The 12,635-nt window shown below is 47.2% G+C and overlaps 2 protein-coding genes across 2 annotated transcripts; one reads left to right on the top strand and one right to left on the bottom strand.

The window, feature by feature from the left end:
- Window positions 1-936, top strand: LOC142002954 (olfactory receptor 51G2-like). The gene has a single exon (XM_074979496.1). The coding sequence runs from the start codon at window positions 1-3 to the stop codon at window positions 934-936; it is 936 nt and encodes a 311-aa protein (XP_074835597.1).
- A 3,123-nt stretch (window positions 937-4,059) lies between these two features.
- LOC142002950 (olfactory receptor 51G2-like) lies at window positions 4,060-4,995 on the bottom strand. The gene has a single exon (XM_074979482.1). It carries the CDS (start codon window positions 4,993-4,995, stop codon window positions 4,060-4,062), a length of 936 nt encoding a protein of 311 aa, XP_074835583.1.
- Between the last annotated feature and the right edge of the window lie 7,640 nt (window positions 4,996-12,635).

Below are 12,635 nucleotides of genomic sequence, written 5' to 3'. Positions count from 1 at the left end.
ATGTCGCCTGTCAATGACACCACATTCACACATGCAGTGTTTCTTCTCACCGGGCTACCTGGGCAGGAAGATGTCTATCCCTGGATCGCTATCCCCTTCTGCTTAATTTATGCTATTTTGATATTAGGAAATTCCATTATTCTGTTTGTTATAAAAATTGATTCAAGCCTCCATGAGCCCATGTACATTTTCCTTTCCATGCTTTCTATCATAGACCTGGGCTTATCAATAGCCACCATACCAACAATACTGGGTGTATTTTTGTTTAAACTGAGGGAGATCAGTTTCAATGCTTGTTTTGCCCAGATGTTCTTCATTCACTTTAGTCAATGCACAGAATCCTCTGTGCTCTTTTTGATGGCCTTTGACCGCTTTGTTGCCATCAGCAACCCACTGAGATACACTTCCATCTTAACCCTGCCAAAAATAGCCATGATGGGGCTGGTGTGTGTGTTAAGAGGGTTGGCCTTCATACTCCCACTCCCACTTCTCCTGAAACGGTACCGATACTGTCAAGACAATGTCCTCTCCCATTCCTACTGCCTGCACCAGGAGGTCATGAAGCTGGCTTGTGCAGACATCACAGTCAACAGCATCTACGGCTTGTCTGGTTCTCTTTTAACAATGGGGTTGGATGCAATCCTGATCTTCCTCTCTTATGTAATGATTCTCAAAACAGTGCTCAGCATTGCTTCCCGAGCAGAGTGTCTTAAGGCCCTGAAAACCTGTGCCTCTCACCTCTGCATCGTCCTGATCTTCTACTCACCAGAGATAAGCTTATCTGTGATACATCGATTTGTGAACAGCCCTTCACACTTGCTTCAGATAATCCTGGGTTATATCTACCTGCTGGTACCACCCCTGATGAACCCAGTTGTGTACAGTGTGCAAAGCACACACCTGTGTGTGAGGTTAATCCGGTTACTTGTCAAGTGAAGCTTCAGTTCCTCACCAGTCTCCAGTGCTGGTGACACTAGACAGAAAACATTGGACATGGAACATCTCACCAAGAAGAGACAGAGCCATCATCTCTGCTCCCCTGTGTTTGTGGAGAAGTAGGACACCAGTAGGATGTTGTCCCATAACGAGTTGTACCTGTGGCTGCTTGCTCTCAGAATTCCTTTAGATAGAGTCAATAAAGATAAGGGAAGGTGCTTGTCTTCCCCATGACTCCTGTTGTATCCATGTATCAGTGGCTGCTCTGAATTCAGAATTTCTATTGTTTCAGTCAATAAAGACAAAGGATGAGAATATGCATTCCTATGACACCTGGCTTGTCACTGCCTTAGATCCAGTTAAAGATTCAGAAACCATGGGAAAAGCTCAACAGCTGTTGTGCGGTTACAGTCTGGGACCTTTCTGAGCACTTTGGGTGCTGTGTGATCCTTGAGGTTTGCACCAGGTATAAACAGCAATGAGGGGTCCTGTGGAGAGTGAAGTAAAGCAGTGCCACCTGTTTACACCCCCTCTCCTCAACATGAGTGAGGTCCTTATGTATTTCCCCTTGATTATGATCTTCAGTTCTCCTACTGAGTTTGGAAATTCTGGTCTCAGTCCTGGCCCAATAATGACTATCTATTTACGTGTTATATCTCTCACCCCTTACTCCTGCTTCTTCTCACTTCGACCTTACATGGGGCTGTTTTAAGCACTTAGCTATACTTTGTCAATAGAACTCCTACCAGCTCATGGCTGTGGGGTTTGTGTTATAAGCCTTCTGTTGGCAACCTAGCAGACTGAGCCAACCATCACAGCCTGTTTTTGGAAAACTATAACAGGAACTAACAGCTTGAAACTGAAAACAAATTGCATTTGTGAAAGCCATACACACTTTTGAGAGTGAAGGCCCTTAACCAGGGAAATAAACTACTAAGAGAGGTGGTGGTAAGGTGACCATCCGTCCCATATTTGGCTGGATGATTCCGTATTTGGGATGCCTTGGGATCCCACCTCATTTTTTAAAAGGGACTAATTGTCCCTTATTTGGGCCCTCACCAGCTGACCTTTTCCACCAGCAGCTGCACTGCTGGCCTGAGAGCCCTAGGTCACCTTCCCATGCCTCAGGGAATCTGGGGGAGTGTGGGCGGCTGGCGCTTCCCCAATGCTTGAGAAGGTACGACGGCTGCTGCCTCCTTTCCATCTCCCTGGGGCTTGGTAGAACCGGGAGAAACCCCCTCCGTGCATCTCTCTGTCCCATACTTGGTCACCCTAAGTGGTGGTTCTCCTGCTTTCCTCAAACCAACACTGGATGCCTTCCCGAAAGGCACGGTTTAGATAAACACAAGTGATGTGTTTGGCAAACACAAGCCATTGGGCTCAACACATGGGTAATTGGATGACGTTCTGCAGCCTGTGACATAAATGCAGTCAGATCAGATCAGATCTGTGGCTCTCAAAATTACTTGAGAGCCACCTCCACCTTTTTATGTCTCTATGGATGTGGCCACACATGGCCAAAATTTCAAAATGGCCATGCTAATGGCAAATGGAAGAATACCAATGAGGTGCTGAAATGAATATTCATTAGCATGCTACATGGGGGTCCACAGCTGAGAGGAATAACGGGATTTTGAAATGTGGGGGGTCCTTTAGAAAAGGGCCCCCATGTAGCCGAGGTGCACACGTTCAAAAGCGACACTTTCAAAGCGCCATGGCCAGCAGCATGCTAATGAAGTGCTGAATATTCATTTCAGTGCCTCATTAGTATTCTTTGATTTGGTCATTAGCATCACCCTTTCAAAGTTTTGGCCAAGGGTGGCCACAGCCTATGAGTGTAGTTCCTCCCACCACCCCTCACAATCCATACCCTGAGTAGGACTGCTCTAAGATCAGTGGAGGGTTTCTTTTTCTTTTTCCTCTGTTGAACACAGGATCCGACCATCCACTGTAATAAGATCAACAGCAAAGCTGCAGTGGTGCTTTGATTGGCACGCCCACAGCCTCACTTCATCACGTAAGCCCCTGCACCACCACTTCAGCAGAGCCCGTGTCCCCTGAGCCTCCACTTCACTGGAGGTTCTGTTCACTGACCAGACCAGAACTGGGCTATGGTAAGAGCTACCCAGAGAGCCAAGGCCCTACAACTTCTCTGGGGAAACTTTCTGGGGTTGCAGGGACAGATTTGGGGCTGATCTTAGCCTCTGCAGTTCCCTGCCTAGAGCAGCAGGAGAGTCTGGCACTCTTCATAGTGGTTGTGGCTTCCTAGGCAGCAATTAACAGGAAGAACCTCCGGGAGAGATGGAGCAGAGGGAGGTACTCAGTGGGAGAGGAGGAGAAGATGCAGAGTGAATATAGGGATGATGCTCCTGCATATGTTCTGGTTCTGCTTTATGAAAATGTGTTCACACCACAGAGAAAGGGCTGGGTTAGTGCAGATACTACACACACCTGAGGTGGTGAGCTGATTCCCATGCCCATCCCTTTGCAAGCTGCGAGACAGTGTAAACCAGGGGGCCTGGGCCTCTTGCATGCCAGACCTTCACTTAAATATAGCTCAGGTCTGCTGCGGTGGGAGTGGGTTCAGCAGTTGTGTGATGTGCAGAGCCGTCAGTCAAGTGGAGGCTGCCTGACTGGCTTCCCATGAGCCTCCTCCAATAACTGTGTTTGTGACATGACACAGTTGCAAGCACCTGGCTGAGTGTGTGTGGGGGGGGTCACAGTGTCCTAAAACAACCTCTGTTCATATCTGGTTACAGCCCCATGGACTGCACAGGACCCAGAGTGCTCAAGGGGGTCCAGACTGTGACTGCGCAACAGCTGTGGAGTTTTTCTCATGGTCCCTGGCTGCATAACTAGAGAAAGGACAATGACAAGCTGGAGTCATGGGAAAGTACATAACCTTCCCTTGTCTTTATTGACTGTGTCCACAGGAATTCTGTTCAGAGCAGCTACAGATACATCTCTTTGTGGAATGACACCCTACCATTGTCCTAGTTCTCTAAAAACACAGGAAATGGGAGATGAGGACCTCATCACATCTTGGAGAGGTGTCCTGTGTCCCACAACCTGTGTTCTTTCTCTTCTGTAGCCAGCAATGGAGCCTGGTGATGAACTGAAGCTTCACTTAACAAATAACCTGATTAACCTCACACGCAGGTGTGTGCTTTGCACGCTGTACACAATTGGGTTCATGAGAGGTGGCACCAGCAGATAGATATAGCCCAGGATTATCGGAAGCAAGTGTGAAGAGCTATTCATGAATCTGTGTACCACGGACAAGATTATCTCTGGTGAGTAGAAGAGCAGGGAAATGCAGAGGTGGGAAGCACAGGTTTTTAGGGCCTTGAGACACTCTGCTCTGGAAGCAACATTCAGCACTGGTTTGAGGATGATCACATAAGAGAGGAAGATCAGGACTGAATCTAACCCCATCATTAAAAGAGAACCAGACAAGCCATAGACGCTGTTGACTGTGATGTCTGCACAAGCCAGCTTCATGACCTCCTGGTGCAGGCAGTAGGAATGCGACAGGATGTTTTCTCGACAATATTGGTACCGTACCAGTAGAAGTGGGAGTGGGAGAATAAAGGCCACCCCTCTTAGCACACACACCAGCCCCATTATGGCTATTCTCGGCAGGGTTAAGATGGAAGTGTATCTCAGAGGATTACGAATCGCAACGACGCGGTCAAAGGCCATCAACAAGAGCACAGAGGATTCTGTGCATTGGCTAAAATGGATGAAGAACATCTGGGCAAAACAGGCACCGATACTGATCTCCCTCGAGTTAAACAAAAATACACCCAGTATTGTTGGTATAGTGGCTATCGATAAGCCAAGGTCTATGACAGCCAGCATGGAAAGGAAAAGGTACATGGGCTCATGGAGGCTTGAATCTACTTTTATAACGATCAGAATGATGGAATTTCCTAATATCAAAATAGCATAAATTAAACAGAAGGGGATACCGATCCAGAGATAGACATCTTCCTGCCCAGGTATCCCGCTGAGAAGGAACACTGCATGTGTGAATGTGGTGTCATTGGTAGGTGACATAGCTTACTGAGTTGATCCACGGAGATTTTAGCTTTCTTTCCTACATGAAAAACAAAAAAAACAAAAATAAAAAAAAACAAAAAACCCCAGCTTATTACATGATACATAACAGAACTTTTTTTTTTTCTGTTCTCAGTAAAAGCATTTTAACTCCCAGGATCTCAGGGAACACATCTAGAAGAAGGTCTTGGATTTATATCACAAATAGGGAGGTAGGCACAGCCAGACTGGATCAGATCTCTCGTCCGTCTATCCCAGTATCCAGGGGCTGGTAGAAGACAATGCAGAGGATGGTGAAGGAAGCCCTGCAACACACAGCAACGAGACAGCTTGCTCACAGGGAAATTTTCTCCCTGATACCCACATGTTGGTCAAATTCTGTGGAACAAAGCCTGAACTCTTAGAGCCCTTATGAGACTTTTTTATTTTATCTGTTTGTTTGTTTGTTTGCTTATTTATTATGCCTAACTACTGCTTTGTATTTGTTTGTTGCATTTGTTTGTGTGATAGACCCCAGCCTGCAGCCGGCTACAGCAGCCTCACAGAGGGGAGATATATTGGCACCTGCATGTGTGCCTTTATGTTTCCCAGAGACTGAGGCTTATCTGGGGTCATCTAGCAGCAGCAGGCTACACTAGCACCTGCTGCCAATTTAGCACCGGTGGCTAATTAAGGCCTGTGGAACCCTCCAAAAGGTTCTCCTTCAGGTAGGGAGGAGGGAAGGAGATAGAGGGTGGACAAGGACTGTGGCAAAGAGGGCTCCCAAGGAGAGGGGGCTGTAGACACCTGAGGAAGGTACTGGGGAAGTGCCTGGTGGAAGTGGCCCAGGGAGGCAGTCTGCTGCACCAAGAGGTCCCAGGGAGGGAAGCTCATCCAGCTGCAGCTGCCTAGGGTCCCTGGGCCAGAAGCCAGTACATGTGGGAGGGGTGTGAGTTCCCCCCAGACTGCCCCACACCCTAGTGCAGCCTTAGAGGACAGGAGGAGACTGGGCACCCCTAAGTGGTAGGGTGGGGGGGAAATCTCCTCCACTAATGACTGCATTTTGCACCAGGAAATGATGAAAATGGCTCAGTGATGCTGTGACTCAAGCCTCTGCAAGAGCAGGAGGCAGAGCAGGGCACACAGCAAGCTTTGGAGGCTGCATTTTAAACAACCACACAGTGCAGGACCCGACGAGGACATTCCTGGGGATTTGCCACATTTGGTAGCCAGAGAATCATCCAGTCCCTCCTTAAATCCTGCTCATGTCTTGGGGCCATGGATGTGTTTTGGCTGCAAGTTGTACAGCCTGTTGTGCGTTGAGTGACTGTACAGTAATGACCTTCCCACAGAGACCCTTTCTGGCCCTCCATTTCTGAAGGTGGCCCAGTGTATCAACACATGCATGAACACATGACAGCAGCATGGTAAAAATGCTCATTGTATTCATCATTCCCACACTGAAGGTTTTTAGACAGTGGACGCCCCTAATTACACAAGGGTTGTGCTCCTACGCACCCTTGCGTAACTCAAATTTAATGCGAGTTGGGGCGGGGGAGTTGGGAACCAGGTTCCCTGGGCTAACAGGAACTGGGAAACTTACCAGATCACCAATGTTGGCCCGTTTCCTGTCTCCCAGAGTGGTGGGGAGCTCAGAAACAGGGGGAAGCCTGGATCCCGGATCCTGGCTCCCCTCCACTGGTGGGAGACAGGAAGCTGACCAGCACTGATGCGCCGTTCAGTTTCCTGGCTGCCACAAGCCCAGGGGACCCAGGAGCCAGGCTGCTGCCTGGTTCCCAGCCCTCCCCGCTTCCCCCAGCTGGGAGAATCTGCACTGGGCTGACACCTGCAGTGGCATGGTTTGTTCCAGGTGGGTGAAACTGGGGAGAAGCCATGTTACCGTGGCTATCTGTCCCCTGGCTCACCAAGCTGGGGGAAATTGGGTGGGCAGACAGCTGCACAGCCCCTGCTAATCCCCCGGCTTCCCCAGCCGGGGGATATGGGGACTGGAGCAGGGAGCTGGCAGAGAAACTGCTCCCACCATCCTCCAGCCCTTGGGAACCCCAGGATTTCCACTAGCGCTTAACTCTCGTTAACGCAACTTAAGTGCAAGTCAAACTCATGCATATCAGGAGCTTATTGTAAATGTGTGGCTTTGCCTCATTTTATGTGTTGTTTTCTATTTCTCCACTCCTGCGAGTACAGAGTTTGCCACTGGCTCTCTGCTGTACATGGGATTCATTGCAATGGGTAGTTTCTCTACTCAGTAGCTGTGACTTCTGTGTCAACATTCCAGATGTAGCTGTATCAGTTCAATCTGACCTGGACTCTGTTAACTTTCCCATAACAAAGTTCCTGGTGCTACACTCTCATCCTCCCAGGAATCCCAGCAAGAGAAGCTGCAGTGCTTTGTTTAGCCAACTGCACAAATTATTAAAGACCTACAACCTATCCTTAATCAGGATGCCACACTCCAGAAGGCCCTCACTGACATGCCTGTTCTCTCCTACAGACAACCTCCCAACCTTATGAGGATCCTCACTAACAGCCACAGTCTATAACCCAGGAATACCAGTCCTGGAACCTTTCCCTGCAGCAAAGCCCGCTGCCAGCGTTGTCCACATATCTTCTCTGGAAAAACCATCACTGGACCTAACCAGGTTACTCACAGAATCACAGGCACTTTCTCATGCTCCTCTACTAACATCATATATGTCATCATGTGCCAACAATGCCCAGATGCTTTGTATATTGGACAGACTTCTAACTCCCTTAGACAAAGGGTTAATGGGCACAAAACAGACATCAAAACACTCCAGATCCACAAACCAGTTAATCAACATTTTAATGGAATGGGGCATTCTGTCAATGACCTAAAGGTATGTGTGTTACTGAAGAAGAATTATCGCACCGTTCTGGAAAGGGAAGTAGCCGAGCTGGCTTTTATATTCAAATTCGGCACATTAACACATGGTTTAAATCGTGTTGGGAACTTTCTGAGTCACTGTAGGGGCTCGTCTGCATACTTGGCTCAATCTAATTCTTGACCTTCCCCCCCACCCATACTCCACTCTCTGATTTGCTCACCTTGATTCTCTTTTTCTGATTTGTCCTCCTTGCGTACTGTTTTTGGTTCTCTGTGCCTTAAATATTGAGTCTGTTCTGGTCTGGCTATGGTCTGAAGAAGTGGGTCTGTCCCACGAAAGCTCACCTAATAAACTATTTTGCTAGTTTTTAAAGTGCTACTTGACTGCTTTTTGTTTTTATATTGAGTTAACTGTTGGGTAGTTCATGTTATGGCAGTATTATCATAAACCAATCTGGTTTCTCTTAGTTCAACGGCAGGCTGATTCAATACAAGCAGGAAGGGAAGCAACAGGTGAAAAGCAGCCAGAGCTCCGTGGGAACAACGGGAAGGTTTAGAGACCACACTGAAGCTATAAGCTGGGAAGAGCCTGTTTTTGGGCTCCAGCCATGTTACACAGCTTGTTCGATCAGCACTAGCAGTCTGTGCAGAAGTGGGCCAGCAGTTGCTGAGTTGTTCAGACTGTCAGGCACAGATGCCAATGGGGAAGTCTGAAGTTCCTCAGCCTGCCTAGGTCCCTGTCAGAGTGGAAGGGCCTAGGGTCAGAGATGCCTGTAGTGTTGTTGGAAAACCCTGTTATTCGCCCATGTTATACTTAGTTCCTGTTAAGTGTTTTGGTTGAAGAAGCCGCATGCTCAGTGATCTACCACTTATCAGAGACTTCCTATGGGAAGCACCACAGTTGCTAATCCCATTTGGACAAAAACATGCCCTGTCAGGCCTACTACCCCCAGCAATGAAGCTCTGAGTTCCTGTCTTCATAAACAAGCCAGAGAATAAAATCATTGTAAATGCCTTTGCTGAATACACTTCTGGGAAGAAACGCACCTGAGGTGATTTGGGGGTTCGAGCTGGTGTTCTGTGCGGGGTTCCGTTTCTAGAGGTGCCAGTGCTCTGAGCTCAAACCTGTCAGAGTCTAACTAAGAGGAAACCTTGTTGTCTCTTCACCCTCAGCCCCTGACATTTTCAAGCACGGAGCCCCTGGTACATTTAGAAATTACAGCCCCTGAAAAACCTAACTCAGATTTTTACCACTAGAAGCCCACCTTTAATGTCAGCTTTCTGTGAAGCTTGAAATCTAGGAACCTACCATAAACCTTGGGCTGATGTAAGGGAGGGTTTCTGAGCTACCTTGCCCTGCCTGCCCTCCAGCTTTGTCACTCTGCTACCCCAGCAACCCACCTGTGTCCTCTTCCTCAGCACAGAACATCAGCAAATGTGAACCACTTACAGCCTGCACCATCAGGGCACGTTTTAAAGAGAGTGAAACCTGCCAACATACCCAGTTCCGAATTGCTGAGGAGCTCTGGCACCAGAGGTGATCATGCTAAAGCACATAGAGTCATCAGAAAGGTTGCACAGTCATCAAGCCATGTGTATTCAGCTAGGTAGGCTATGCCTTTATGAGGCATGTTGGCACATTCCCTAGAGGGCCACTTGGCCAACAGGGAACCTCAGCTGCTTGGCTTCTTGTGCACCAGTGTTAACCCCGTCACAGCCAATGGCAAACTGAGGGAGGCCAAATCAGAGTGGGTGGTGTGTGATGTTACACAACCAGACTGCAGTTCGAGCCCTGCTGCAGGCTCTGTTCCTGAAATCTGGACTTGTCAACATTTGCTCATAAGAGTCTGATAAATCAGATGGCTCCTTTGGGGTGACGAGGTGGTAACTTCAATGCCATTGCAGCTGTGATCATGATAAACTGAGCTAAAATAAAACAAATATAAACTAAAATAACGGTAATATCACAGGGTCAGATTTCTCTCTGGCAGGCTCCTTTCCTGCATTGCAAACCCAGGATGCCGCCGGAAAAGGAAGCGTTCACAGGGCTCTAAACATGGATATTTCACTCTCATTGTTATAGGACCTCAGGTCCTCCCTGGGGATTAAAAAGGAGCCAGGGATGCTCAAATTTAGGCACAGCTCTCACTGGTGTCAATAGAGGACGTTTTCCAACAAAGTGATACATTTAACAGTAGCAAGTCACCTGGACCAGATGGGATTCACTGAAGAGGTATGAAGGAATTCAAATAGAAAATGTCCAGACTATTAACTGTGATATACTGGGGGCTGTGACTACTTTCAGAGTTTTATGGGCAGTGATGGAGGAACAGACAAGGATATCAATGCCAGGATAGGAAAAGCAACAGCTTCAGCGGGGAGCTAGACCTATTCCCTACTATTTCTGGGCCTCCTTTCCTGTTCCAACACCCTCTTCCACATTATGCCAGCTCAGGTTCATTGCAGATGTGCAAGCTTGGTCGGTTGGTAAAGCCAGTGGCTGTACGATCATCCATGGGTGTTCTGTGCAGATTTTCAGAGTCACTGTTTGCCAGCATTCGGTCCCCCTTCCAGTAAGGATGGCCAGCATAACTTGTTCCCAGATGTACACATTTACATTGAGCCATACTGAAACACAAAGAACTGAGGCACAGAGGGACTAAGTGAGTAGCAAAAGGTCACAGGAGATGTCTGTAGAAGAGCCTGGAACTGAAGCCAGTTCCTCTGAGTCCCACGCCAACACTTTAACTCAGAACCACCCTTCCTCTCTGGGGCTAGTGGTTGAGGAGGGGCAGCTGGCAGCTCACTCCTTTGACATCACTAAACAAGTGCCAGACGACTATGCCTTTGCCAGACAATAATGCTGGGCTATGCTTTCTCTTGACTCTGTGGAGGGACAAATCCATCAGCCAGGTCCAGAGCTGTGTTATAGTCATATGAGTAAGAAGTAGAGACGGGGAGTGTACTGCAGCAACCCCTGGTTTTTCACCAGACTTATCCAGGCCCCACTTCTGACAAGCCACTGGCTCCAACAGTCCTGGGTCCTGGCCTCTGAGTGACCCCTCTGTGATCTCACTGGATTCGCTATATCTACTACAATACTCACCTAGGGAAGTGAGGAAACAGATTGACAGAGCCAGATGGATACCCAGAAGCCACCTGCTACAAGACAGGCCTCGCAAGGAAAACAAGAGAACACCACTGACCATCACATACAGCCCCCACCTAAGGCCTCTCCAGTGCATCATCAGTGATCTGAAACCCACCTGGACAACGATCATTCACTCTCACAGATGGTGGGAGGCAGGCCTGTCCTCACCTACAGACAGCCTGCCAACCTTGAACAAATCCTCACCAGTAACTATAGATCACAACACAGCAACTCTAAACATGGAACGAATCACTGCAACAAATCACTGTCAACTCTGCTCACATATCTACAACAGTGATATCACCACACAACTTAACATCAAACATAAGATCAGGGGCTTCTTTACCTGCACATCTACTAATATAATATATGCCATCATGTGCCAGCAATGCCCCACTGCAATTTACATTGGCCAAACTGGACAGTCTCTATGTAAAAGAATAAATGGACATAAATCAAACATCAGGAATAGTAGTTTACAAAAACCTGTGGGAGAACAGTTCAATCTCCCTGGACACTTCAATAACAGATTTAAAAGTAGCAGTCCTAAAACAAAGACATTTCAAAAATCAAATGGAGAGAGAAATCTCTGAGCTGCAATGTATTTGCAAATTTGACTCCATCGACCAAGGATAAACAGAGACTGGGAGTGGCTGGCTCCTTACAAACCAGCTTCTCTACCCTGGGTGTTAACATCTCCCCATTAAATTCTGGCTTTGGGCCACATCCTCCCTGTCTGATCTGACTTGTTTTTCCCTCTTTTGATACCTACTACTGATAATGGGCCATTTCCACCCTGACTGAATAGACCTTGTCAGCTCTGGCCCTCCCTTTAACTGGTACCCCACTCTTTAAATACCCCTCTGAACTCCCCACCTCACCCCACTCATGCATCTGATGAAGTGGGTCTTTGCCCCAGAAAGCTTATGCTCCAAAATATCTCTTAGTCTATAAAGTGCCACAGGACTTCTTGTTGTTCTCAAAGATACAAACTGACATGGCTACCTCTCTGATACTTGATGCAGTCACAATGTTTTAGGGCAAGGGTCAGCAAACTTTCCAAGGTAGAATGCAGAAATTTGACCTTTTGACCTCTGTGTATGGTCCAAGTGCCAGTGATACTTTTTTAAAGTCACCAATAGTTCTACTTACTACAGTTTAATTCATACATAAACTAGGATCCAGTGCACTGCATCCCAACGCTGGAGCATTTACTTTCAGATTTGGGGATTACACAAAACTCAGGATAGAAATTAAACAAAAATTAAAAGATACAGCGCCCAATATGAGATCCCTCCATGGAAAAAATTTAAAGACTGTAAGAAGGTTTAGATGCTGTGCCCCATTTTCATCCCAGTGATATAATTTTGAAAGGATTATGACATTATTCTCATATATCTGACACAAGATATTTCCCATAAGAGGTGATTGAAAATATGATTTCCTAAAGATGATTATCTTATTTGCGTGCATGTATCAGTTTTACAAATGAACTAGTCAATATTCTTTAGGTAGTTTCATCTCATATGCGCAAATTTTGGTTAACATTCACAAGTAGCCTTTCAAATACATCACTGAAGAGACTAGATAGTATTGATACCTCATCAACAATGAAAATGGGCCATGTAGGAATTTAGCCTTCCA

The sequence above is a fragment of the Carettochelys insculpta genome, chromosome 1, assembly GCF_033958435.1.
Source record: "Carettochelys insculpta isolate YL-2023 chromosome 1, ASM3395843v1, whole genome shotgun sequence".
Lineage (NCBI taxonomy): Eukaryota > Metazoa > Chordata > Testudines > Carettochelyidae > Carettochelys > Carettochelys insculpta.
The sequence above is the reverse complement of the archived record's forward strand: the minus strand, read 5'-3'. Positions and strand labels throughout refer to the sequence as shown.